Genomic DNA, 27,585 nt, shown 5'->3' with positions numbered 1-27,585 from the left:
TCCTTTGAGTTCCAGTTGACCATCGGATCCCCTCAGGAAAATGTAAGCTCCATAAAGACACTGAGGGTTTGCTCACTGCTTATCTCTGGGATCCACAGTGCTGCCTGTCACATACCAGGAGTCAAGCAGGTCTCATGGATGGAGGGATGGATGGATCAATGAATGACTAATAATGCCCACACTGATCAATGGATATAAATGATATTAGTAATAATCTATCAGCCTTCACATATAGGCACTCACTAAAATGTACCCACGATTATAAGGTGGAATGCAACAGTCATTTTACAATCAATATCACTGGTTATTACTACATTTCAGAAAGCAGACAGGAAGGCAGGCACTCACATACTCTTCTTCCTTATTAACAAGGGTGAGATGGCATTATCCAAATCTACTTATCCAAATCTACAAAGCAGGGGGCTAAAATGCTAGTACTGTGGCCTTACATACTGACCAGTCCCGTGTTCGTCTATTCTGCAGAAGATCTATGCCCTAAAATACTTTATTCTCATTTCTCACCTATATCTAAAGTTTCTGGAGAAAAGATCAAAAGTACAACATACCCTTTATAAGGTCATAAAAAGAATCGGGGCATTTAATTCTTCTTCCCTGTTCTTACAAAGAATACATTACTGGTTACAAGAAATAACTGGTTCTCTTATTTTCCCTTTATAGCTAAACACAGTGGATTGGAGCAATGCTTCTTGCTTTCCCAGATGACATTAGTACAGGAATAAAGAGCAGAGAACACACCTGTCTGTGGCTCTGTGGCTGAGGGAGAGAGAAGGGAGCATGGGAGGAGCTAGAAGCCTGTCTGCACCTATCATAGACAGGCCACTCCTCCCCAAGTTCAACTAGACTTCTCTCTAGAGTATATTCCTACTTCTCACCCTTGATTTTCTTACTTGTCATTCTAAACTTAACAAGCAGTGCTGTGGAAGATGCCTAGGTGTGCAATCATGTTTAATAAACAAAAATGCTGTCATCAGCCTGGCACTCATTAAAAGATGCTTTTAATTAAGAAACAATAACTTGTTCTGAAACATCAAGTGTAGCATATGCTGAGAGAAGAATTGTTAATTAAAAAATGTCTCTTCAAATCAGTTGCCAAACAAACAGACGCCTCATCAAGCCTCTTTGCTGTTTGTGTGGAACCACAAGGAGGCTAAAATTAGGAAGAGCCTCTGCCAGATACGCACCCCAAACTTGAAAATCACAAAACCTGGAACAACTTCCCAGACCTCCTTCTCTGGCCTACACACCCTTCCATCTCCATATAACTGATTCTTCCATCCTTCGCTCTCCGAGGCTGGTTGGTTGACCCTTCAGATGCAACCCAACTCCACCCAGTTGGTTTTATGACTAGTGTCCCATGCATCCCCGACAATCAACACTTCATACTGGGTATATTTGGGAGGGGAACCAAATACTTTGTGTATTTTGTGCAACACGGCTTTTGGATTATTGAGAGGTAGGATGTTAAGTTATTAGAACCTGGGCCAACTTTTGCCGTACTCAACCTACACAGTATCCAGTGCATAGAAGCTACATAAGACACTCCGTGAATAACTAAAGTGTATCGCTAAGACACTGGCCCTCCCACAACCATTAGTAGTAGTAGAATTTTACTAAATACATCTGATATGAGCAGTGTCATGACAGGCATCAAGGATTGGGAAATGAACAGGCTTTCCTGAGTGTTCAAAATATACTGTGAGGAGCACTTTGTGTGTGTGTAAGGCTATGGATTATGTGTATATGCAGAATTATAATTAAAGTTATTTATATATACAGAAAAGAATATTGGTGGGGATAAAGGTATATAAAGATGTGTGCACTTGGGTGTGGGCATATGCAGCAATGAGTCTTTATGAGAATAAGAGCATGTATAGATTTTTGGGGAGCAGTATTTAAGAATGTAGGAGAAATGGTATATAGACTTTGGGAGATGAGAGTTATATAAAGAACACATAAGGGTGTGGGCAAGGATGAATGTGTAGGGGTATTGACCAAGGCTAGGGGTATACTGGGTGGAGGAGGGATGTGTAGAGATGGGGAGGGACATGTGGGAATGAGGATGGGGCCCGGGGTGCACAGTGGCATGCGTTGGGAGAATCTAAGTCTGCATGTATGTGTGCTGTGTGGTGTGTGTACCTCATCCTCAGACTTCTAAAGATGAGCAAGAGAGAAGAGAATGTCAATGGTCTTGTATTTTTCCCACAATTGTTTCAGTATCAGCTCCAAACCAACCTGCCAACACACCACACCTGCAGATTTTGGAAAAAGGGGGCTATGGGCAAGGGGCACATGGTGCAGGGAGAAACCTACCTCTCACACTGTGCTCCTGTGTATCCGGGTTTGCAGGCACACCTCACATTTCCTCCATCCACAGTACAGCCAGTAGCAAAACTTAAAAGGAAGACAGGAAAAAGGCCTCAGTGAAAACAGAACCCCATGGGCTCATTGTTTTCTATCACAAAAGACCAGCTTTCATGAAGCGAAAATTGAAACCCATTGTCAGGAAGATTTTGAGTGAAGAAAGTTGTGTGGGGAGAAAGTTTTGCCCCTGGAGACTCGCCAGAGTGCTTGATGAATAGCTTCAGCTGACATCGGACAAATGGGGCAATGCAGACATGCATTTTCTTTCTGGCTTGGATAAATGCATTCCTTCCCTGGAGACAGACCCAGTAACTCAGCCTGGCAGAAATGATTACAACACGGTTTCCCCAGGAATAACAAGGAAGGAATGCAAGTCCAGGCAGGAAAGAGAACAGCAAGTCCTGATTCTCTTAAAATCTGGTCTCCTTGTTTATTCCAGTTTCTTCCACACAGCGCCCACTCCTGGCAGACAGGCCAGGCCTTGGGAGCCCCAGAGAGAAGTTCAGAGTTCCCCATCTCCTTGGGCATTCTGTGGTACCATTGCTGGTGGATTTATATTGTTTTCCAATCAAGTCCTAAAATTTCAATTCCTTTTCCTTTAGCTCTAAACTGACATATAGTTAGGAAATCTTTTTTGCTCCCAAAATAAAGAAGCCATGTGGATTTGCAAAGTGTGGATTTGCAAATTTGTGGAACATTAAAAACTGATACACATCAAAGGGAATGTCTAGTAGGAGAGGTTATGCTTGGGAAGCCTCCCTTGCTGGGAGTTTCTCAGTGGTGTTCCAGCTGATGGAGGAAGAGGTATAAAACAGCTGTAATGATAAACCTGAAGGTCTGCAAGCACTCCAGCCCCAGCGAAGCTGGGAGCTGGCTTTGCTGACAGCTCTGTGCTTTAACCCAAAACAAAGCTCCTGAGTGCACTGAGGGAAATCTTGGTGTTCTCCTCTTCTGCCAACCTCTGTCTGTGCAAGTCTGGGCAGGCACGGAGTGATAGACCGCTGTACAAACGGGGCTGCAAAACGGGGCAGGCTGAACGGGACTCAAACACATAGATAGGAAAGCAAGGCAGATGTCTCAGACACGGGGTTCTCCAGGGCAGCAGCAGCCCTGGGGCACGTGACTTGGACAGAAGGAAGATGTGGTCAGTTCATCTGACCCGGGCCAGAGTCAGTCTGCTTTGCACTCTGCTCTTATTTCTGAGTCTGCGTCACATAGGAGCAGTTTCTTGATTTTCAAGCCCATTACTACTCTACTGAGCTGTTATGACACTCTCCTTGGAGTCCATGGTGGACACGACCTAATGAACAAGAGTTAACAGTGTGCCAGGCCCAAAGGACAGGAAGAAGCAGTGACTGTTCTACCTGCCATCTCTCGGTCACACCGGGTCACACCGGGCCTGAATGACAGCAACGATGTATCACTCAAAGGCTCCCCCAAGGCTTCCATCACAAGGAGTGAACCCAGCCACTTGGCTGTAGTCTTCAAGGTTAAGAGTCCTAGAATTTGAGTCCTGGTTGGACCCTTCAGCTGCATCTCCAGGCCTCTTGGCACTGAGAGAAAACCTGAAGAATCCCTCTCACTTCACCTGCTTCTGTTTCCTTAAAAAAAATTACACTGGGCATGGTGGCGCACACCTTTAAACCCAGAACTTGGGAGGCAGGGGCAGGTGGATCTTTGTGAGTTCGAGGCCAGCCCTGTCTACAGAGAAAGTTCCAGAACAGCTAGAGCTGCTACACAGAGAAACCCTGTCTCAAACTCCCCCTGCTCACACAAATGACCATTGTGGAGCCCATGCAGGTGAGTGGCACTATTAGACTCCTGTGAGCTTAGCTGTAGGTAACACCCCTGACTCACGGGTCTTAATGACCATCCAGGCGACTCTCAGGGCTTGAAAGCTGCTTCTATTGGAACCACTGACTGCTCTTTTGGGCATGTGCAAGTGTCCCATGGGTGACATCGCTGACATCAAGGGACAGAAAAACCCAGCCTTAAGATCAGGCCAAAGCTGTCACTTCCTAAATGTGCATCCTATGACGTTCAGCCATACACACAGAGATGACTGGTAAATGTTGCCTCATCCCACCTTGCCTTCCTTACTTCAGGAGTGATCCCAAACCCTGCTCTGGGGGAGGTGGGTCTGAGGCTTGTTCCATACCTGTCTCCGTGCTGCCTCATGAATAAACTCTTCCTTTCTCATTCACAAAACTCACCATTTCGGTGATTGGAAGATTGTGCATCCAATTAAGGAGGGCCCTTGGGCCCCTTTCTCTCTCAGTGCACGCCAGCCCCTCCTGCCTGTCCGTGGACCTGTCTCTTTAGTCCCCCATCCCCCACCCCCTCTCAGTTCCGTAGAACCTCAGATTACCAGCTGTCACTGTGAGTGTCTACAGTACCCACTGGTGTCAGGACAGGGCCAGACCCTACGAAGCTTTCCCTTCTGGGACCCACATGCTGCCTTGGCCTCCTCCACTCATCATTCATGCCCCTGCTGACCAGCCATGGCTCCTTGGCCACTCTCTAATATAGCCACTCACTGTCAACCACACAGCCCATGTCTGTCTGATAGTCTACTTCGTATTTATTTCTGCAAGTACTTACTGAGTTGTGGTGACCCTTTCTTTCCCTGACCCACTCCAGGTAAAGCCCCAGGACATCAGATTCCACCATCCTTACCATATGTCAGCGTCCCTAGTACAAAGCCAAGCTGAGGCCTGGCCCCATAATCGGTGCCCATGAAATTCATTAAATCATTGAGTGAGCAGCAAAAGAAAGAAGAAGAGGAAAAAGACAAAAGGGAACAATTTTAAAAGACTGTTTCTGTCTGATGACTGAGGTTTTCCTTGCATTTGTGTCTGTTCATTAAAAAAAAAATAATGGCTCAACCATTAAAGGCTGACAACCGAAATGACATATATATACCAACCTTAGTGAAGTATTATTCACACACCATACACTTTATCCACAAATAGTACTCAATGGCTCAGTGTAGTTGAGGAGTTGTACAGCCACCACTATGGTCGATTTCAGAACACTGTCATCACTGGAAAAACCCACAGCCCGCTAGCCGTCACTTCTCCTTAACCCTTTATTTCCTCGACGGCTCGCAGCTCTGTGCCAGACTCCACACTGTTGCTGTGAGCCCCCACTGTACCTGTTGGTATGAGGGCAGGGACAGACCCTACAGGATCCGTGGATGGCGTTTCCATAGTAACCTTCCTTGCAGTGCTCACAGTGGTCCCCAGCTGTGCTGTGCTGACAGTTCTGGGGACAGACAAACAGGACAGTGGGTTAGCTGTTTATTATCAGTCTGTACATCTTCTTCAGTGCTGATGATTAAACCCAGAGCTTCGTATGCTCGGTGAGCTTGGCACACCTGAACTACATCTCTAGTCCTCTGGCTGCATGAGGATACTGGCTCTGTTGAATACATATATTCCTATTTAACTGCTCTTGGTACCACACAAAAATACTGCAAGGCTGGAATGATAGCTCAGTCTGCATAAATTACTTGTCTTGCATGCACAAGGATCTGAGTTTGCTCCCTAGAAGCCATGTTTTAAAAGCTGGCTATGGTGGGACATGCTTGTAATCCCAGGACTCGGGGGATGGGTAGATCTCCAGGCCTTACTAACTAACCTACTTGGTGAGCTCTAGGCCAGTGAGAGACTCTGTCACAAAAATAAACAAAAGAAATGGATGGTGCTTTGGAAGGACACTAGTGTTTTCCTCCAGCTACACACACACACACACACACACACACACACACACACACATCCCATACCACCCCACCAACACCCCCCACCCCCACCACAGTTCAAGGGTCCTTTCACTAGCTACAATAGAGAAAGACCATATAGGTTACTATGCCACAGTATCATTTCACAGCCACGGCATCTTGGGCATTTTCCTTTATTTATCTAAGTTTTATTCTTTCCTGTATCAATTTTATTGACATATGTATAAGTACAGTTTTCCTAAAATGTGCCATTAGAAGAGCGCCACTTTCTGATGCTGTTAAGAGCATTTTAGAAAGCAAAAGGGAGGCTGGATGTGGTGGTGCAAGTCTTTAACCAGGCACTCAGGAGGCAGAGGCAAACAGAACTCTGAGAGTTCAAGGCCAGTGTGGTCTACATAGCAAGTTCCAGGCTATCCAGAGCTACAGAATGAGACCCTGTCTCAATCAGTCAAACAAGCACAAAACTAAAAATGTGCTGGGTCCTTGGGAAGTGTGGATTCTCTCTCCTCCTGTTAGAAAGGGTCTTATCTGGAAGCTAGCCTCATTTGCTTCATAACTCACCTCAGTTACTGAAGAGCAATACATTTTAAATAGGTTTTCATATGTGGAATTTGTGAAAATAATAGAAAGTTACATAATGTTAGAAGTCCCTTATAACTCCATTTCCAGAGAATTAAAAAATTATGTCTAGCCAGGCAGTGGTGGTGCCCACCTTTAATCCCAGCACTCAGGAGGCAGAGGCAGGCAGATCTCTGTGAGTTCAAGGCCAGCCTGGTCTACAGAGTGAGTCCCAGGGAGACAGCCAGGACTACACAGAGAAATCCTGTCTCAAAAAACAAACAAACAAAAAAGCAAGCAAGCAAGGAAGGAAGGAAAGAAGGAAGAAATTGTATCTAAGCATTTTATATTTGTAAATCCAGTTACCTTTTCGTCACAGTAAATGTCTAAAGGACAGTACTCCACAACATCACCACCAAGCAGCCTGATGGTGGGCTGTATGGATTGTGTAAAGCATGTTTTCCTGTGGGATTTTTAATCTACTATAACCTTTCTTGGATTCACGCTCCCTCACAACAAAGCTTCAAATACACACACACACACACACACACACACACACACACACACACACACACACACTGAGGGAAGTCCCCTGTGCTATGGACATCCGGTAACTAAGAGATAACTTGTGTTAATGAAATGACCTGGAACAAGGTTGCGCTCTGAGGGTTGCTTATATGTTTTTACCTCTATATGCCACCACGGTGCTTGAACAGGGGAAGATAATGGATGGGAAGACTTAAATAAATCCTGAAGCTAAGTTAGGAAAAATAAAACACACGAGGATGGGGCTTGTCTCCAACGGAAAAGACGCCTAGTTAAACAAACCCATCCTTTATGAATCTGTAAGGAACTGAAAGTTATATAAAGCATGGTTAGGCAGTGTGGTGGTTTGGATGGGAATGCCCCCTTAGCCTCATATATGTGAATACTTGGTCCCCAGTTGGTGGAACTGTTTGGGAAGGTGTGGGAGCCCACAGAGGTTTCCTAGTGAGATCTGAGCTTGCTTTACCCAGCAGGGCTGCATAAGGGGATGGATTGACCACACGCATGGTTACCAGGTGTTTTGAAGGGTCTGCACTTGGATGTGCAGTGTGCTTTGATCTAGCAAGGGGAGGGCTTTTGCCCCGCCCCTTGGCATTCCTTTAAAAAGCCCTTTAGAAGAGCCAGAAGGGGCCAGTGGATTTTGATCCAGGTCCTCCCGAAGCTATCCTGTGTTTCTGTCTGTCTCAACTCTGCTATCTTTTTATCTACTAATTCCTTATGCTTCTCTCCTCCTCATAGGAACCCTGTAAAAGGTGGGGGTGGGGCTCCCCACAGGAAGGATTAGGAGGTGTGGCCTTGTTGGAGGAGGTGTCACTGGAGTGAACTTACAGGTCTCAATGGCCTATGCCATGCTCAGTTAGCTCTCTCTGCCCCCGTATGTGGATGGGTAGGGTGGGTGTGGGTGTGTACACATGTATGGTAGGGTGGGTGTGGGTGTGTACACATGTGTGGTAGGGTGGGTGTGGGTGTGTACACATGTGTGGTAGGGTGGGTGTGAGTGTGTACACATGTGTGGTAGGGTGGGTGTGGGTGTGTACACATGTGTGGTAGGATGGGTGTGAGTGTGTACACATGTGTGGTAGGGTGGTTGTGAGTGTGTACACATGTGTGGTAGGGTGGGTGTGAGTGTGTACACATGTGTGGTAGGGTGGGTGTGGGTGTGTACACATGTGTGGTAGGGTGGGTGTGAGTGTGTACACATATGTGGTAAGGTGGGTGTGGATGTGTTCACATGTGTGGTAGGGTGGGTGTGGGTGTGTTCACATGTGTGGTAGGGTGGGTGTGGGTGTGTTCACATGTGTGGTAAAGTGGGTGTGGGTGTGTACACATGTGTGGTAGGGTGGGTGTGGGTGTGTACACATGTGTGGTAGGGTGGGTGTGGGTGTGTTCACATGTGTGGTAAAGTGGGTATGGGTATGTACACATGTGTGGTAGGGTGGGTGTGGGTGTGTTCACATGTGTGGTAGGGTGGGTGTGGGTGTGTACACATGTGTGGTAGGGTGGGTGTGGGTGTGTACACATGTGTGGTAGGGTGGGTGTGGGTGTGTTCACATGTGTGGTAAAGTGGGTATGGGTATGTACACATGTGTGGTAGGGTGGGTGTGGGTGTGTTCACATGTGTGGTAGGGTGGGTGTGAGTGTGGTCACGTGTGGTAGGGTGGGTGTGGGTGTATTCACATGTGTGGTAGGGTGGGTGTGGGTGTGTTCACATGTGTGGTAAGGTGGGTGTGAGTGTGTACACTGTGTGGTAGAGTGGGTGTGAGTGTGTTCACATGTGTGGTAGGGTGGGTGTGGGTGTGTACACATGTGTGGTAAGGTGGGTGTGGGTATGTACACATGTGTGGTAGGGTGGGTGTGGGTGTGTACACATGTGTGGTAAGGTGGGTGTGGGTGTGTTCACATGTGTGGTAGGATGGGTGTGGGTGTGTTCACATGTGTGGTAGGGTGGGTGTGGGTATGTACACATGTGTGGTAGGGTGGGTGTGAGTGTGGTCACGTGTGGTAGGGTGAGTGTGGGTGTGTACACATGTGTGGTAAGGTGGGTGTGGGTATGTACACATGTGTGGTAGGGTGGGTGTGGGTGTGTACACATGTGTGGTAGGGTGGGTGTGAGTGTGTACACATGTGTGGTAGGGTGGGTGTGGGTATGTACACATGTGTGGTAGGGTGGGTGTGGGTGTGTACACATGTGTGGTAGGATGGGTGTGGGTGTGTACACATGTGTGGTAGGGTGGGTGTGAGTGTGTACACATATGTGGTAAGGTGGGTGTGGATGTGTTCACATGTGTGGTAGGGTGGGTGTGGGTGTGTTCACATGTGTGGTAGGGTGGGTGTGGGTGTGTACACATGTGTGGTAGGGTGGGTGTGGGTGTGTTCACATGTGTGGTAGGGTGGGTGTGGGTGTGTACACATGTGTGGTAGGGTGGGTGTGGGTGTGTTCACATGTGTGGTAGGGTGGGTGTGGGTGTGTACACATGTGTGGTAGGGTGGGTGTGAGTGTGTACACATGTGTGGTAGGGTGGGTGTGAGTGTGTACACATATGTGGTAAGGTGGGTGTGGGTGTGTACACATGTGTGGTAGGGTGGGTGTGTTCACATGTGTGGTAAGGTGGGTGTGGGTGTGTTCACATGTGTGGTAGGGTGGGTGTGGGTGTGTTCACATGTGTGGTAGGGTGGGTGTGAGTGTATACATATGTGTGGTAGGGTGGGTGTGAGTGAGTACACATGTGGTAGGGTGGGTGTGGGTGTGTACACATGTGTGGTAGGGTGGGTGTGGGTGTATACATATGTGTGGTAGGGTGGGTGTGAGTGAGTACACATGTGGTAGGGTGGGTGTGGGTGTGTACACATGTGTGGTAGGGTGGGTGTGGGTGTGTTCACATGTGTGGTAGGGTGGGTGTGGGTGTATACATATGTGTGGTAGGGTGGGTGTGAGTGAGTACACATGTGGTAGGGTGGGTGTGGGTGTGTACACATGTGTGGTAGGGTGGGTGTGGGTGTGTACACATGTGTGGTAGGGTGGGTGTGAGTGTGTTCACATGTGTGGTAAGGTGGGTGGGTGTGTACACATGTGTGGTAGGGTGGGTGTGGGTGTGTACACATGTGTGGTAGGGTGGGTGTGGGTGTGTACACTGTGTGGTAAGGTGGGTGTGAGTGTGTACACATGTGTGGTAGGGTGGGTGTGGGTGTGTACACATGTGTGGTAGGGTGGGTGTGGGTGTGTACACATGTGTGGTAAGGTGGGTGGGTGTGGGTGTGTTCACATGTGTGGTAGGGTGGGTGTGAGTGTGGTCACGTGTGGTAGGGTGGGTGTGGGTGTATTCACATGTGTGGTAAGGTGGGTGTGAGTGTGTACACTGTGTGGTAGGGTGGGTGTGGGTGTGTACACATGTGTGGTAGGGTGGGTGTGGGTGTGTACACATGTGTGGTAAGGTGGGTGTGGGTGTGTACACATGTGTGGTAGGGTGGGTGTGGGTGTGTACACATGTGTGGTAGGGTGGATGTGAGTGTGTACACATGTGTGGTAGGGTGGGTGTGGGTGTGTACACATGTGTGGTAGGGTGGATGTGAGTGTGTACACATGTGTGGTAGGGTGGGTGGGTGTGTACACATGTGTGGTAGGGTGGGTGTGGGTGTGTACACATGTGTGGTAGGGTGGGTGGGTGTGTTCACATGTGTGGTAAGGTGGGTGGGTGTGTTCACATGTGTGGTAGGGTGGGTGTGGGTGTGTACACATGTGTGGTAAGGTGGGTGGGTGTGTACACATGTGTGGTAGGGTGGGTGTGGGTGTGTACACATATGTGGTAAGGTGGGTGGGTGTGTTCACATGTGTGGTAAGGTGGGTGGGTGTGTTCACATGTGTGGTAAGGTGGGTGTGGGTGTGTACACATGTGTGGTAAGGTGGGTGTGGGTGTGTTCACATGTGTGGTAGGGTGGGTGTGGGTGTGTACACATGTGTGGTAAGGTGGGTGGGTGTGTTCACATATGTGGTAAGGTGGGTGGGTGTGTTCACATGTGTGGTAAGGTGGGTGTGGGTGTGTACACATGTGTGGTAAGGTGGGTGTGGGTGTGTTCACATGTGTGGTAGGGTGGGTGTGGGTGTGTACACATGTGTGGTAGAGTGGGTGTGGGTGTGTACACATGTGTGGTAAGGTGGGTGTGGGTGTGTACACATGTGTGGTAGGGTGGGTGTGGGTGTGTACACATGTGTGGTAGGGTGGGTGTGAGTGTGTACACATGTGTGGTAGGGTGGTTGTGAGTGAGTACACATGTGGTAGGGTGGGTGTGGGTGTGTTCACATGTGTGGTAGGGTGGGTGTGGGTGTGTACACATGTGTGGTAAGGTGGGTGGGTGTGTACACATGTGTGGTAAGGTGGGTGGGTGTGTACACATGTGGTAGGGTGGGTGTGGGTGTGTACACATGTGTTGTAGGATGGGTGTGAGTGTGTACACATGTGTGGTAGGGTGGGTGTGGGTGTGTACACATGTGTGGTAGGGTGGGTGTGGGTGTGTACACATGTGTGGTAGGGTGGGTGTGGGTGTGTACACATGTGTGGTAGGGTGGGTGTGGGTGTGTACACATGTGTGGTAGGGTGGGTGTGGGTGTGTACACATGTGTGGTAGGGTGGGTGTGGGTGTGTACACATGTGTGGTAGGGTGGGTGTGGGTGTGTTCACATGTGTGGTAGGGTGGATGTGAGTGTGTACACATGTGTGGTAAGGTGGGTGGGTGTGTAAAGCAGGTTCTTGAGAGGAAGGGTTGTGTCTGGTGGGTCTGAGCTCTGCAGGGATCTCAGAACCACAGCAGTTTATCAGGATTTCCTGAGGAGTGAGGGCTCTGCCTGGAGGAGGCACAGTGGCCTTAGAGACAAGCAAAGACAGATCTACAGAAAGAGCAAATGGAAAAAAAAAAAAAACCTTGTTTGATTGGAAAATGAAGTATGACTCCCACAAGTTATCCTCCGTGAAGTGTACCGAATCTAGAGAAAATTCCCTTTGTTCTCTGGTGGCTTTTATAAGATAGACTTGACATCCAGCAACGGTTCTGTGGTAAGGCATCAAACAGACTTCTGTTCGGGAAAACAACGCACTGGGGCCTTTTAGTCTTTTTGAACTTATAAGGTCAGAATCTAACAAAATATTCCATCAGGCGGCCCCCTCGGCACTTTCCTGTTCTGGCCTGCCCTGCAGAGGAAGCAGATCCTGAGCTAACAGCCAAGCAGGCTCAGTGTGGCCAGGGACTCCACAGGTGCTCCCACACCACACAAAGCAAGTCCATGGCAGCAGAGCGAGCTGCCAAAGGGCCTTAACTGGGGGCGGCCCTGGCTGTCGAATGGGGAGAGCTCTGATGGAACAGGAAAGTGAAGTACAGTTAAAAACAGGTATATATATGAATAAAAAATGTAAAAGACTCTTTGGGATGAAAATTACCTAAACTACTTTTTTTTTTGAGATGTGGTCTCACTGTATAGCCTTCTTAACCAGGAACCTGCCATGGAGACCAGGCCAGCCTTGAACTCACAGAGCACTGCCTGCCTCTGTTTCCCAAGTGTTGGAATTAAGTGCTACCATTCCTAGAAACACGCTAATTTTTGTTGTTAGTTGGTCTTTGGTCTTTTTTCGGGGGGGGGAACACCCAGCTCCCAAATAAATCACACATGGAGGCTTATTCTTAATTATCAATGCCTGGCCTTAGCTTGGCTTGTTTCTTGTCAGCTTTCCTTAACTTATTCTAACTACCTTTTGCCTCTGGGCTTTTTGAGTTCTCTTACTCCCATAAATCTTACTCTTACTCTGTGGCCTGCTGTGTAGCTGTGCAGCTGGGTGGCTGGGTGGCTGGGTGGCTGGCCCCTGGAGTCCTCCTCCTCCTCTGGCTCCTAGCTCTTAGATCCCTCCTCCCAGATTTCTCCCTCTATACATTCTCTCTACCTGCCAGCCCTGCCTCTCCTTTCTCCTGCCTTGCTGTTGGCCATTCAGCTCTTTAAGACCATCAGGTGTTTTACACAGACACAGTAACACAGCTTCACAGAGTTAAACAAATGCAATGTAAACAAAATAACACATCTTAAAATATTGTACTACAAAAAAATATTCTACTACAAATTTTATTGGAGAGAATTTGATAAAATATTCCAAAGTAAGACCCTTTTCTAGCATATAAACTATAGCCATCAATAACTGCAAAAAAAAAAAAAAGAAAGAAAGAAAGAAAGAAAGAAAGAAAGAAAGAAAGAAAGAAAGAAGAAAAAGAAAAGAGAAAAGAAAAGAAAGTAGCTGGAAGGCTTCGGGCCTCTGTGAGGAAGGAGAGGTGAGGACACACTTCACCTCCTTGGTGTGATCCCTTCACCCACCTCTCCTGTAACCCCATTTTATCTTGGTAGCCAGGGGGTGTTTGTGTTTGACTGACTAGGCATGAGCCATAAGCCATTCTCAGTATCCCTTTCTCTCTAAATTTTTTCTTTCTTTTTATCCTTTCTTTCCTTTCATCACTAATGTCCTACCCCTCTCCCTTCCCAGTATTTTTTTTTCCCGTGGAAGGTCTCCTGTGTCTCAGGATGGCCTCAAACTGGTGTTTTAAATAAGAATGTCTCCCATAGGCTCATGTATTTGAATGCTTCATCATCAGGGAGTGGCACTATTCGAGAAGGATTAGGGGGTGTGGCCTGGTTGGAGGAAGTGTGTCACTGTGGGTGGGTTTTGAGGTTTCAAAAGCCCAAGCTGGGCCGGGTGGTGGTGGCGCACGCCTTTAATCCCAGCACTTGGGAGGCAGAGCCAGGCGGATCTCTGTGAGTTCGAGGCTAGCCTGGACTACCAAGTGAGTTCCAGGAAAGGCGCAAAGCTACACAGAGAAAGCCTGTCTCGAAAAAAGCAAACAAACAAAAAAAAGCCCAAGCTGGGTCCAGTGTTGCTCTCCGCCTATGGATCAGGATGAAGGACTTCCAGCTCCTGCTCCAGCGTCTGCCTGCATGCTGCCATGCTCCCACCATGAGGATAATGGACTAACCCTCTGAAACTGGAAGCAAACCCCAATGAAATGCTTTCCATTGTAAGAATTGCTGTGGTCATGGTGTCTCTTCACAGCAACAGAACAGTGACTAAGACAACTTCTGATCCTCCTGCCTCCAACACTAGAGTCTGGGATTACAGCCTGGTTTAGGGGTGCTGGGGGTCAAATGCAAAGTCCTGTGCACACTAGGTAAGCTCTCTGCCCACCTAGTCCCATCTTCAACACCCTGTAATAGAGTTACTGCTCCTCTGACAGCCACAAGTGTCCCCTTGAGACCCATGTCAGCCCTACAAAACTGAGCCCCAAAGTGACAGCTCAGACTTATATATCCAGGCAAGTATTAAGCCCCACGATGCACTTATTACTATCACTTGATGAGGCGGAGATCATAGACAGGCATCTCATAACCGTTCCGACAGGTGCTCTCTTCTGAGAGTGCATGTTACAATCGAGGCAAAAGTGAAGTGTGAAACATCTAATTCAGCCTGAGGGTTCAGAAGCCTCCTCCACGGCCATAGCAATCTCTGTTGGGGGTTCAGTGAGAGATGGAACATTGACATCTCAGGGGAAAGAGGAGGAACAGATTGCCTGTCAGCAGGAACAACTACCAGCTTACTCACAATGCACATCCCTGAGCCGTCCTGGCAGCGGTTTGAATGTCCGTGGCAATTGCAGGGAACACACCTTCCCGAGGGCAGGCTTTTGTTGTCCCGATAGTATCCAGGGCGACAAGCCTATTTTTCAAACAAAAATGTTTCATCAATACAAAGAAAAGAGAATTATTATTTTCCAAAGCCCGTCACAATTCTTACTGTGAAGAAGTCAAGGTTTTAAAACCTTCCCTCCCCAGGGGCTGTGTGGATTTCTGATATCAACCAGCAGCCAGCGTGGCTGCTTTTTGGTAAGATTGTGCTGTGTCTTTGTGATGATGGTGGGAATGGAACCTAACAGAGACAGGAGAAGTGGCCATGGGCCCCTCTCACATACCAGTTGTATCAAAGGGGTTCAGCAGATGGAAGGGTGGGAGTAAAGAGGATGCCAGTCCCTACTGGGGCATAGAGCTAAGCCGACTCAAGGTCAACAGTCTCCTGACAGCTCACCCTCCCCAAGTATGGGCTCAGGCTTGTAGGAGGGGGGTGGAGTGGGCATAGTCCTCAAAGGAGTCCTCTCAATAATGGTACAATTATTGGAATCATTTTAGCAACACTCACTAACCAGTGGTCATTAGGTGTTGAGTGCTCACATACAAGACTGCTCTCAAGAATTTGGCCCACTGTGACAACAGACCCAGCCTGAGTCAGTCTCCGGGTTTAGTCTTGTTTCCATGTTTCTATAGAATCAGTTAATTCTATCTCCAGTCTGCTGTCTCCTTCCAGATAATAGCATGGCTTTTAGCTGGGTGAAAAGTGTGTATGTGTGTGTGTGTGTGTACTTGGGTTTTTCAAGGCAGGATTTCTCTGTATAGCCCTGGCTATCCTAGAACTCACTCTGTAGGCCAGGCTGGCCTTGAACTCATGGAGATCCACCTGCTTCTGCCTTTGCCTCTGAGTGCTGGGATTAAAGGTATGTGCCACCACCACCCGGCAAGAGTTAATATTTTTCCCATGGACTTATGTCTTATTTAAAAGATTCTGTTAAGAACTTTCCAACAGGATTTTAATCCCAGCACTTGGAAGACAGAGGTAGGAGGATCTCTATGAGTTCCAGGTGCAGTGCTACAGAGTAAAACCCTAGCTCAAAAAAAGAAAAAAAAAGGGATTATAGGTAGATGCGGTCTTTATCTTGGCAGAGTCAATCCATGCACAGCTTAACACTGGCTTTCCCCTTGTTTGTGGCTCTGGTCTCCCAGATTTCCATCTTGAAAGCACCACGAAGAATTAATATCTCAACCCATCTGATGAATGATCTTAAACAGCACATATGTCCATAACAAGACTCTGAAATGGCAATCAATGCAAAACCTGAAATAAACAGGCCAGTCTCACCGCCCACGTCCACAAAGGACCTGTGCCTGAGCATCTGGAAAAGTGTGGGATCACGTGCTGTTGGGGGGGGGGCTCAACTCCAGCCAGGATCTCCTTCCCAAATGACCAATGGCTAACAGATCATACAAACAACAGAACATAATTCCCAATATAATGTTCCTTTACGTGATTAGGGACCATGTTTAGGCAAAGGGGATATATTGCAATTTTTTTTTTTTTTTTTTTTACTTTAAGGCTCTGTATGAACAGGCTTGTCTAAAGGGGAATTAAGTATGAAAGGAATGTTCTGATAGCTCAGCTGGGAGACACACCTGAATGAAATCCAGCCAGGGACTGTGTGACCACATCGACAACAAACCAGCTGCTGTATGAACTGGCGGGTGCCTTACATACATCACGTCATTTGCTCAAAATAATTACATTTGGTAAGGGACAAGTTATTCAAATGAACGAATAGGTCTCGTGAGTTGAAGGCACCATGCTCGGACAAAAGCCTTAATTAAACCTGCTATGGGAAAGAACAGTCTATCATGATCAAAACAAAATCATCCACCTTGATGTGCTTTTAATTACAAGCAGGAAAAATGCTCTGCCCAAGTTCCAGGTCATGTGACTCGGAGTACTTGTCAGTGACTCAATTGTAACCATTTCATGCCTCCACAAAGCAAGCAAACGAATTTCACAGAAGTATTCAAATTCTACTGAAGATCTCCAGGTGGAAATGAGTGTGTCCTATACTTCAATAAAGAGACTTAGAAGTGGTGAAGCTTTACAAAGCTGTGTTTTTAAGGATAAAATTTCCTGTAACATTTTATATTATAGATGATAAAATGCCCCGTCCACTTTCCGGGTCAATCTCATAGACCACAGGCTCTATTTCTCTGTAAGTACACATGTAGCAGCGAGGGCATGTAAGGAGTGAGCGAAATTCATGAATGTTTCATGCCCGGCAAATCGCAGCATGTCCATGAGGCACTATACAAACTTTGATCGTTTTCTTAGCCTTGGCTCTTATTGTTCCTCATGTTTTACTTTGTGGGTAAATTTTCTTCCAAGTGAAACTGGCAAGCGTACAGGCAGTAGCCTCTTGTCCGAGGCTGAGCTAGTCCCTAAAGGGCACCGAGTTTCATGGTATACCACTACTCCACAAGCATCCAAGCTCTCAGCTGTCTAGGCCTTCCAAGGTGGGCTGATGTTTATGGGGCTTGTGGTTAATAGCTCGGGAGAACAATCTGCCCAGCTCTGCAATAAACCCTGCCGCTCACCGCAACCGGGAGGCTGCCTGCCCTCCCCCCAGCCCACCCATCTACTCCGTAATAACCCTAACTCAAAATGTCACCAAGCTGGACACATTTTCCCACCCCAAACGGAAATTTAAAACGGGCATTACCTGACTAGGTCTGAGCTCCGTATAGCTTGTTTGCAGATGATTTTGACCTGGACGCTGAAGAAATGCTACCCTTTGCTGCTCTGAGCCATACCCCAGGCACTGGCCCAGGGCTGCCCCAAAGATCCAGAGCCATCCTGTGCTCCAGGCTGACCACCTCACTGCAGGGGGCATCCTGATCCCTGGGTGCCCGCCAGGCTGCATGCAAAGCTCTGCACTCTTCCTCTTATACGTGCCCTCCCTGCGCAGTGCCCGGGCCTGTCTGACTCAGGGGAGGAAGGCTGTCTGCAGCAGGGGGCCCCACCTTTACACTTCACACATGACTCAGCCTACTCCGGGGAGAGAAAGCACAGAACAGTTCCACAGGTAAGCACAGCCTTGTAAGTCCTGAGAGGTGGGGCAGACGTCACCTTCTACCCACCTGGCCCTGCAGACAGCCCCAGATGATTAGAGCTGCTGTAAATCACAGGCTGAGTCAACCCAAAAGCCCACACCCTGGCCACGAGGGTGCTAATCGACCGTCTCCTCTTTTCCTTGGGCTATCTAATTTACATTTTAAGTCAGTTAGAAAAAGAGATGGAAGGCATTGAGCTGAGTGGAGGTAACCTGTGAGCCAACTCACAGGAAAAAAGTCTCCAGGCTGCCATCACAAGGGAGAGAGTTTCTGGCTTAAAACACAGGAAAGTGAAGACGTTTGCTAGTTTATGTACTTTTGGGGACAGGGTACACAACATCATTGCTATCTCCCACTAATTTTGCCAACACCGATTCTCATTAGGAAAAGAACACATTGATGTATGGGTTGAAAACGGTTTCATTTTGTAGTACATTTTAATCATGTGAGAGTAAGCTCAAACAACTCGGACCTGCTAAGAGGTGGAAAATGGGAGAGAGGGTTTCCCTTTTGCATCCGGGGAATACTCTGGATTTAACTGCACCAGGGTTGCAGAGTGACAGGAGAGGCAGCTCTGGCCAGCTTACAGGGAACGACAGACACCGAGTCTTCCTACCTCTGATTTCTACATCTATGGAGCACCCACAGTCTCCTGTTGAAGGCAAGACACTGTGATGTCTTTGTCACATTTTGAATCCCTAAAGGTAGTCTCGGGAAGATGCCACACTTGGATGATGGGTAGAGAAAGCCCCAACTGTGGGGCATTGCTGGACAGCAGCCAGAACAAGCCAGACACGGACGAGGGCCCCAGGAAGTGAGGAATACCACGGCTGGGAAAATCCTACCTGACATGAGTCACCTGTGTAGTCAGGGGGACAGGCACACATCTCCACAAGATGAGCTCTGGGTCCGCTTCCTGTGTCGGAGGCCTCCTCCAGCCCTACCTCGCCCAGGGTGAGCCGCTGTGTCTCAGTGAAGTGGAGGCCCCGGATGTACAGACCTTCCAGTTGGGACAGCACGGTCATCAGCTCTTCCCGGGACACTGGGGCACCGCTGCCCTCGTGTCTGAAGTTTGCCTGCACAGTAAATGGAGAGGTTTCCTTAGGCAAGGTCACTTCCAGAGAGAAAGGCCTTGGAATGGGTCCAAGCGAAGACATTCAGAATGTATGAGGGAAAAGGAGTCCAAGAAAGATGGGGAAGTCCTTCCTGGTACAGGCACGCCAGGCCACCCCAGGGAAGGGATCTCCATGACCAGCGCCATGCCTTTGTAAATGTCCTTTAATCTGGGAAAATATAAAGTCTGTGATGAGGATGCAGAAGAAAAAGCCTAACTCCGTAAGTTAGTTAAATGTGCATCGTTAGGACAGCAAACACGATCTCTTCTTGCACAAGTATTTGTTTTACTAATTTGCTGCTTTGTTTGTGTGCTTGGTTGGATTTTTGTTGTTTTTTTCTTTTTGAGACAGAGTCTAGCTAAGAAGCCTCGGCTGGCCTGACACTCAGGATCCTTTTACCTTCAGCTTCCCAAGTGCTGAGATCCCCAGTGTGAGGAGACACTTCACGACTCTTTCTATCATTTTTTATTTGTAATAGATGTATGTGATTTTTGTCTTGTTTTGTTCCAAGACAGGGTTTCTCTGTGTAGCCCTGTCTGTTCTGGAACTCACTATGTAGACCAGGCTGGCCTCAGACCCGGAGATCCACCCACCTCTGGCTCCTGAGTGCTGGGATTAAAGGCATGCACCACCACCACTGCCCGGCTAACGTATGTAATTTTATTGTTAAAAAAACCACATGCCATGAAATGTACTATCGTATCCATTTTATTTATGGATTCTGCAGTGCAGTGGTCTGAGCTATGAGCATAAGACTGCACAAGTCTCAAAAACTTGCTCATGGTTGGAAACAGAAACTCTAGGCAGACCCCTCCAGCCATGGAAACGCACAGCCTACTTTCTAAGAGCTGGACTGTGTTAGGGACCTCATATCAGTGGACTCACATCCTGTATGTTTTTGTGACTGGGTACTTCTTACCAAGAAGTTATTTAGTAATGAGTTTTCTGCTCGTAGCTCAGATCAGTGCACTAAATTTTTTGCACATGAATTCTTTGTTTCTTAATCGTTCACGTTAATTGTTCGTTTCTTCTGCTTTGTAATTTTTTCCACTTTGTGTGGTGTATGTGTATGAGTGCACACACATATGTCAGAACACATGTAGAGCTCAGAGGGACAGCCTGCAGGAGCCAGTCCTCTCCTCCCACCACGTGGATTCCTGGTATCGAACCTAGGTCCTCAGGCGTGCTGGCCGATGCCTCTACCTGCTGTGCCATCTTTCCAGCCCTCCTTCGGTGTTTGAATAGCTCATCCACTACCTTTGACCACCAGCGTTCTGTTACTGAGGCCACTTGCATGTGATGGATCGGGGCTCTGGCTGTTCTCTCTTTGTCTTTCTGCATGTACATTACAATATGTTTGTGCGGACCTCTTCCTTCCATCCTAGTCAGACTTGGGGGTTTGGCACTGAGATATTAGTGACTCTCATCATGTTTGGTAAGTGATTCCTGCCTCGAATATTTTCTCTTCTCTTTCTGAAATCTCCATTACATACATTGGTACACTTGACCTCCTCCAAGCTCGCATCTGCCTCCAAAAGAGGATACAAACAAAAGCATGTAAGCATCAGACCCCTGCGGTGTACTCTAGTCTAGATTATGTAGTGGAGTTTTGTGCTTTGGTCATAACAAAGTGCCAGGTAGTAGCTGGCTTATACCATGATGTTTGTCATGGTCCTGGAAGCTCCGAGTGCCGGCTGCATGGGCTCCTGGGGAGGCTCTCTTCCTGATTTGTAGATAACCATTATCACTGCATCTTCTATGATGAAAAGAAGGCAGCCTCTCTGATGTGCCTCTTGTACGTTGGTTTAATTATTTACCTATGTGTATGTGGCAGTCTGCATGCACATGTACACGCATGGATGTGTTTATGGAGAGCAGAGGAGGCACTGAATCCCTACAGCAGGAGTTTCAGGAGGCTGTGAGCCACCCAGTCTTAGTGCTGGGAACAAAACTCAGGCCCTCTGCAAAAGCAGCAGTGCTCTGAACCGTGGAACCCTCTCTTAACACTAAAGAACGTGAGCTCTCTGGTCGCTCTGGGCATGAGAGGTGATTCGTGGGTAAGAGAGAGACGGGAGTTCCCCCAGATTGCTGGCCAGCCTACCCGGCAAGCTTCACACCAAGAGGAAGCTTGTCTTAGAGAAAGGAGAAACAGCAGCCAAGGAACTATAGCTGAGGTTGTCCTCTGGCCTGCACACACATGCATGTGCGCGCACGCGCGCACACACACACACACACATACACACATACACACATAGGACAGGGGAGATATTTATAAAAGAGGATATAAGCAAAAATGTGTAAGCATCAAACACTCAATGGTATATTATGTTCTAGATTATGTGGTAGGGTGGGGGTTTCACACGGTGCGTGTGTGTGCGTGCGTGCGTGTGTGTATGTGTGTGTGTGTGTGTGCGTGTGCGTGTACGTGTGTGTGTGTGTGTGTGTGTGTGTGTGTGTGTGCAGGTGTCATGATATTTGTATGTAGGTCAGAGGACAAATTTTGGAAATCAGTTCCCTCCTTCTACCATGTAAGTCCCAGGGATCAAACTCAGGTTGTCAGGGTTGGGATCAAGCTCTTTCCCCATGTAGCTACCTGACTGGTCCCTGTTTGTTTTTTTATTTTTTGTTTGTTTTTTTAAGCCATACCACCCCCATCCTCTGTGTGTGTGTGTGTGTGTGTGTGTGTGTGTGTGTGTGTTTTCTCTCTCTCTCTCTCTCTCTCTCTCTGTATAAATGCAACCTGCATTCTTCAAACATTCTTAAATAAGTGAAAATCTTGACTAAAAGAACGAAACACAGATCAAAAGACCGTCAGAGACCTCTCTGGACTTGTCTTACCTCAACCATTTGCACTCTCCCATGATGCAGCCTGTCTGGCCGTGGGTCACTGGATTCCTGGTGGATGATGGACATGTGCTGACCCTGTTTAAGGGGAAGCAGGAATGCATTAGTGCCTGGGTTGGGATGCTTTGAAGCTTATACTGATGTTAGAACAGATTTCTACGTGTGTCTACATTATATGAAACACCTGGCCCTAAACAGTTCAGAACTGACTGGGTTAGTGACCCAGACACAGGTGAATAGCAGCTCATATGGTACGTTTCCACATATGAAAACTCCCTTGACCAAAAGTGATTTTAAAATATGAAGAAAGAATAAGAGCTAGAGAAACAGCTCAGTGGTTTGGAGCACTGGCTGCTTTCCAGAGGACCTAAGTTTGATTCCTAGCATCCCCTTGGAGATTCACAACCATCTATTATCCAGTCCCAGGGGACCTGCTGCTCTCTCCTGTGCACAGACAGATGTGCAGACGAAACACTCACACACATTAAATGAAGTATTTTTAAAATGGACAAAAGTATTCATTTTAATCACTTTGTAGCAAATGTGGGAAGCGCATTCCATGGCTGCTGATAGGACCGTGCCGGAGAGGGCAGGGGTGGAGGAGGGCGGGGGGTGGGGGTGGGTGGGGGGGTGGAGGAGGGCAGAGTGGAGGAGGGCGGGATGGAGAAGGGCAGGGGTGGAGGAGGGCAGGGGTGGAGGAAGGGCTAACCAAGCCTGGCTTTGCAGCTGCTGTGCTCAGAGAAGAGAAAGAGTTCATGGATGAGGACATGGGCCCAGGGCTCTGGCCTGCCTATGGGGTCTGGCCACCTCCTCTCAGCCTCTGCCCCATTCCACTCAGTGCCTCTTGGGGGCTTTCACAGGACTGCATGGGCATGTCTAGGTCCTGCCAAGCAGCTCCACCCCAAGTCACACACCACCGCCCAGCTGTTCTGTGTCGGTTCCAAACCTGGAGGCAATCCATTCATGAGGGCAGAACATTATTGAGGATCACAGATCACTCCAAACCTTAATCTAAGAAACATGCCCCAAAGGCTCTTAATTACAGTGGTTTAAATAAAGCAACAAAGAAAAAATTTTGTGAGCCTAAACGATTTCCATGTCTGAAGGTAAAATCAAGGGGGATTTTGATCTTTGCCTCCAGTGCATTCCAAGAGCATGTACAATTAAGTCCTCTGCAGCAGACGTTATACACAGCAGCAGCTTCAGCTGTGAGATGCGCTGCAGAACAGAAGCTGAAACACGGCCCTGCTGGGACAGTGCTTCCATCGAGTAATACGTGTCCTTATGTAACTCTAAAATCTTTGTTTTTTAATTTTCACTATGCTGTGCTAAGGTTCCTTTGAGTTTTTACCAGAACAATTCAATACATTTGTTTACTGGTCAAAGCAAAATATGGCTCAGCAGTGCTTGAACACAAAGATCTACCAAGTACACAGGGTCCTTTGCTGTGAGGATGCGTGTGAGGCTTGCTGGTCCCCATTTACACTGCATGGTGCAAAGAAACCTTCCAGGAAGCTGGAGCTGCCAGCACCCACCATAGCATCTAAGGCAGAAACGGAGGTGGGGATGGAGCTCAGCGGCAGAGTACCTGCACAGCAAGCGTGAGGCCCTGGATTACATCTCCAGCAGCCTCCTTCCAAATTAAGCAAGAACAGAGTTGGCGTCAGGCTAGGGCTCCCTAACCCATATTCCAGGGGTTTTGTCCACCTTGCAGGGTGCCGTGAAGAATGAGCTCCAAATCAGCCAGGCGGTGGTGGCGCACGCCTTTAATCCCAGCACTTGGGAGGCAGAGCCAGGCGGATCTCTGTGAGTTCGAGGCCAGCCTGGGCTACCAAGTGAGTTCCAGGAAAGGCGCAAAGCTACACAGAGAAACCCTGTCTCGAAAAACCAAAAAAAAAAAAAAAAAAAAAAGAACGAGCTCCAAATCATTTTTGAGACTAAGTTGAAAGACTGAACCATAATAAAACATGAGGGGTTCGAAGATGAAACCAGCTGCACTGGAAGGGGAAACAGGCACCCTCGGGCAGAGGTGCGTGATACCTTCTGTGTCAGGGGCTTCAAATCACTAATCAATCAACACTCTGCACAGCCCCGCTTATAGGAACTGCTTATGAGCCCGCTGCTCGGCCCACACCCTAATACCTACAGTGAGCTGCACATCTGGCTGCTTCTCCAGAAGAACCATGTCGCCAGGTAAGCCGAAGGACTTGGCTTGGTAGGTGAGGTAGCCGCCATACGAGGAAACCTGAAATTGAACGGACAGTCGTCTCCACAGCACTGAAAATGACCAGGCTGACATTAACCAGGATGTCTGGAAAGACGAACATGGACCCATCGGCAAAGGAGCTCTAGCAGGTGGGACTAAGAACGCTGCCTTCGTCTCCTACTTTATGTCATTTTTAGATTCCTGAAAACCACTGACATGCTTTTTATAAGAGGGAATGTACTTTTATTAAAAAGAAAAAATAACAACCATATTGCAACAAATAAGATTTTTTTCTCCCTCTCATGATGACTAAATAAAAAGTTTGCTTAATCCAAAGAAATTCTAAGAAATCTATTATTGAAATAGAAGAAATGGGATTATCAGTTGCAAAATAAACCCCTAAAAATAAATGTTCAAAAAAAATTCCTTGACAGCAGATGGTGACTGTTCCCTATTTGTTGGAGAGAGAAGCCATGATCAATGGCTCCCTCAGAGACACAGATTGGGCCAGCACAGTATGACCTTGGTGGCAATGTGCAGTGAAAGGTCATAACTTTCTGTCGACTAGTTCACCTGTGCTCCTGGTCCCTCCCACCTTAAAATCATCTAGGAATGAGGGAGTGACGAGGTGTCAACAGCGACATCATCTCAGCTGAGAACAAAGTGCTGTTCCAGGGAGAGCGGGGAGCGTCTCTGGGCCCCCCGGGCACAGAGGCTTCTCCTAGGACCTGCAACCTGATGAAGCTTCCCAGAGCATTTCCAAGAGACACCTAGGCTCATCTAATTGACTTTAAGCACTGTGTTTTTGATAGGCTAGGCTATTTTAAGATGCGTGCATGAATTCTGGTAATCCTTCCTAGAGTGGCTGGAATTAGGAATGTCCCCACAGGCTCAGGTATCTGGACATTGGGTTCTCTACTGTGGCGCTGTTTGGGAGGCTGTGGAACTTTTACGAGGTGTAGTGTAAGGTCATAGCTAGAACAGCTCCCCACTACAGTGTAGCTTTGCCGCAGAAATTGTATCACTGGGGGTGGGCTTTGAGGGTTCATACCCTTGCCCCTTTACAGCCCACTCTCCGCTTTCTCTGTGTGGTTGGAGGTATGATCTCTCAGCTTCCTGCTCTAACCACCTGCTTCCATGTCTCCACCAAAATAAACTCTTGTGGATGTTGCTCTTGGTCATGGTGTTTGATTGCAGTAACAGAAAATAACTGACACAGAAGGGAAGTGCCATTGCCCTCTCCTTGTGTGTGGGCTCAACTCAGTGACTCATTTTTAACAAGTTCATGAGCAGAATAAAGCAGACGTGAGATTTCACCTTTTCCAAAGTGAAGTTATAGGATTATCACTTCTGTCTAGAGTTCTTTCATTAATTCTCACTATCACATTCGTCTTTCCAGCTACTTTGCTGATACCTGCCACCTTGTCACGATGCTCCTCGGGTAGTCCAGGAAGGTCTCATGGGATGAGGCTCTGAAGCCTCCGCCAGATGGAGAAGGGACAGAAGCCTGCTAGCAACCATGGCAGTGGCCTCAGCAAGCGGATCTTCTAGTTCTGAAGTGACTAGCCCTGGCTAACATCTTGACCACAACCCTAGAGGAAACTCTGCACCAATGACTCCTGGATCCCCAGTCCACAGACAATGCACAATTACTTGTCACCTTAAGCTGCTGCATAGTAACAGATGACCAACACATGGGCTAACCATGGAGAGAAGGGTTAGTGGGTGATGGAGGAATGGGTCACAGATGACCGACACATGGGCTAACCATGGAGAGGAGAGGAGGGTTAGTGGGTGATGGAGGAGGGGGTCACAGATGACTGACACATAGACTAACCATGGAGAGGAGAGGAGGGTTAGTGGGTGATGGAGGAGGGGGTCATGTGGAAGAAGTAGTTTTTTGCACATGAAAATGTCAAAGTTCATAATTCTTCATCCAGAATTAGAGATCTGGAGCCAACAATGAGTTAACAACCACTGAGTTAACTCACAGACATTGAGTTAATTCCTCAAAGACTGGTAATTTCATCAATTTTGCCTACATAATTGAACCTCCATAAACACTCTGATATTTATTTAAGCCATGCGCAATATAAAATTGTGACATCTCATGAGCGGGGGTGGCCCTGTGAAATCCGCTCTTTCTAACATCTTCCATTGTGACTAACTTGAAGCCTATGCTACCTGATAGATAGTCTTTCTACACAGGACCCGGACTGTACTCATACCGTGGCCAGGCTCTGCCGTGATCATGTATGTGGCTCACTTATAAGATCCTGGGGGAGCATGCCATTAAATACACTTGATCCTGCTTGTGAGAGTCTAACTGCCATGGGTCCTGTGCTTCTTTTAATAAAACTGTGAGTCACTTTTCAGCTTTTATTCTCCTGACAAGGAGCCTTTCTGCTTTAAAACAAAGAATTCTCAGCAGAGTGTTTAAAAGCACCTGGCCATTTGCAACAGCTATTATTTAAATGGTTTTATATTTCCCTAGAGGAGAATTCCTTGGCAGGAAGCACAAATCAAGAAAAACACCATGCAGGGCTTCCTTTTCTGGGAACTCACATAAGTGGGACACACACACGTGAGGTGCTTTTGCAGTCCCTCCGTGTGACAGGAGGCAGGACATCTTCATTATTGCCTAACTTGCTAAACATTAATTACCTGAACTTCCAGGTGCTTCCTCCAGGCCTCTAGGAAATGATAATTATGCAGTGATAGCTGAGACCACAGAGGGAGGGCTCAGAAGAGCATCAGAACATCGTTACCTTGTCACCTAGATAGGATGGAGGTGACACCCAGGACGCACTGCGGACTGATGACGGCAGCTCCTGCAGATCTGCAACCACACTGTTGCTGCCCGGGTTGAAGGACACAGGGATAGCAACTCCATCCTCTGTCTCCAGACGCCAGCCCATCATGTCTACAAACTAGAGCACAGCAGTTGTGGCTTTTAGAGTGGTGGCAACGTCCGCAACACCGAAAGACTCACACGATGACCACCAAGCGTCAAAACTTACCTTTATGTATCTTTCTTTTTAATGCTAAATATTAAACTCATCTAGTGCGGAGTTTACCACTGAGTCATACCCCAGCTCCATTCATCTCACCTTGGGTCTGCCCTCCCTGGGCATGACAGAGCTGTCACCTAACTCTGCTCCCTTCTGACCCAGAGGACATGTGACCACATGTATGTGGGCTTTGTCTTTGTATGTTAGCACATACCGTGGTTCTTAACATGAAGTAGTTATTTATTGGATGTTCAAATAATCAAAAAGTAAGTGTATGAATAATGACTGGGCTGTGGACATCTTTAAAAGGTGAAATCCAAGGCTGGAGAGATGGCTCAGGGGTTAAGAGCATTACTATTCTTCCAGAGGACCCAGGTTTGGCTCCTAGCACCCACACCGGGTGGCTTAGAAGC

At 47.6% G+C, this 27,585-nt stretch overlaps 2 protein-coding genes across 2 annotated transcripts in view; both read right to left on the bottom strand.

Moving 5' to 3' along the window:
- The window catches only part of Lama3 (laminin subunit alpha 3), an 83,101-nt gene extending 65,256 nt beyond the window's left edge, over window positions 1-17,845 (bottom strand). Inside the window, exons 1-4 of the mRNA XM_059246069.1 lie at window positions 17,606-17,845; window positions 14,851-14,964; window positions 5,537-5,646; window positions 2,332-2,412 (exon numbers count right to left, since the gene is read on the bottom strand). Coding sequence (XP_059102052.1) covers window positions 2,332-2,412; window positions 5,537-5,646; window positions 14,851-14,964; window positions 17,606-17,806 — 506 coding nt within the window. The 5' untranslated portion in view covers window positions 17,807-17,845. The remainder of the gene's footprint in view (window positions 1-2,331; window positions 2,413-5,536; window positions 5,647-14,850; window positions 14,965-17,605) is intronic.
- Window positions 17,846-18,453: 608 nt separating this feature from the next.
- The window catches only part of LOC131896105 (laminin subunit alpha-3-like), a 161,313-nt gene continuing 152,181 nt past the window's right edge, over window positions 18,454-27,585 (bottom strand). Inside the window, exons 30-34 of the mRNA XM_059246694.1 lie at window positions 26,930-27,091; window positions 24,102-24,200; window positions 21,950-22,033; window positions 18,842-19,072; window positions 18,454-18,468 (exon numbers count right to left, since the gene is read on the bottom strand). Coding sequence (XP_059102677.1) covers window positions 18,454-18,468; window positions 18,842-19,072; window positions 21,950-22,033; window positions 24,102-24,200; window positions 26,930-27,091 — 591 coding nt within the window. The remainder of the gene's footprint in view (window positions 18,469-18,841; window positions 19,073-21,949; window positions 22,034-24,101; window positions 24,201-26,929; window positions 27,092-27,585) is intronic.

Source organism: Peromyscus eremicus, chromosome 19, assembly GCF_949786415.1.
Source record: "Peromyscus eremicus chromosome 19, PerEre_H2_v1, whole genome shotgun sequence".
NCBI lineage: Eukaryota > Metazoa > Chordata > Mammalia > Rodentia > Cricetidae > Peromyscus > Peromyscus eremicus.
The sequence above is the reverse complement of the archived record's forward strand: the minus strand, read 5'-3'. Positions and strand labels throughout refer to the sequence as shown.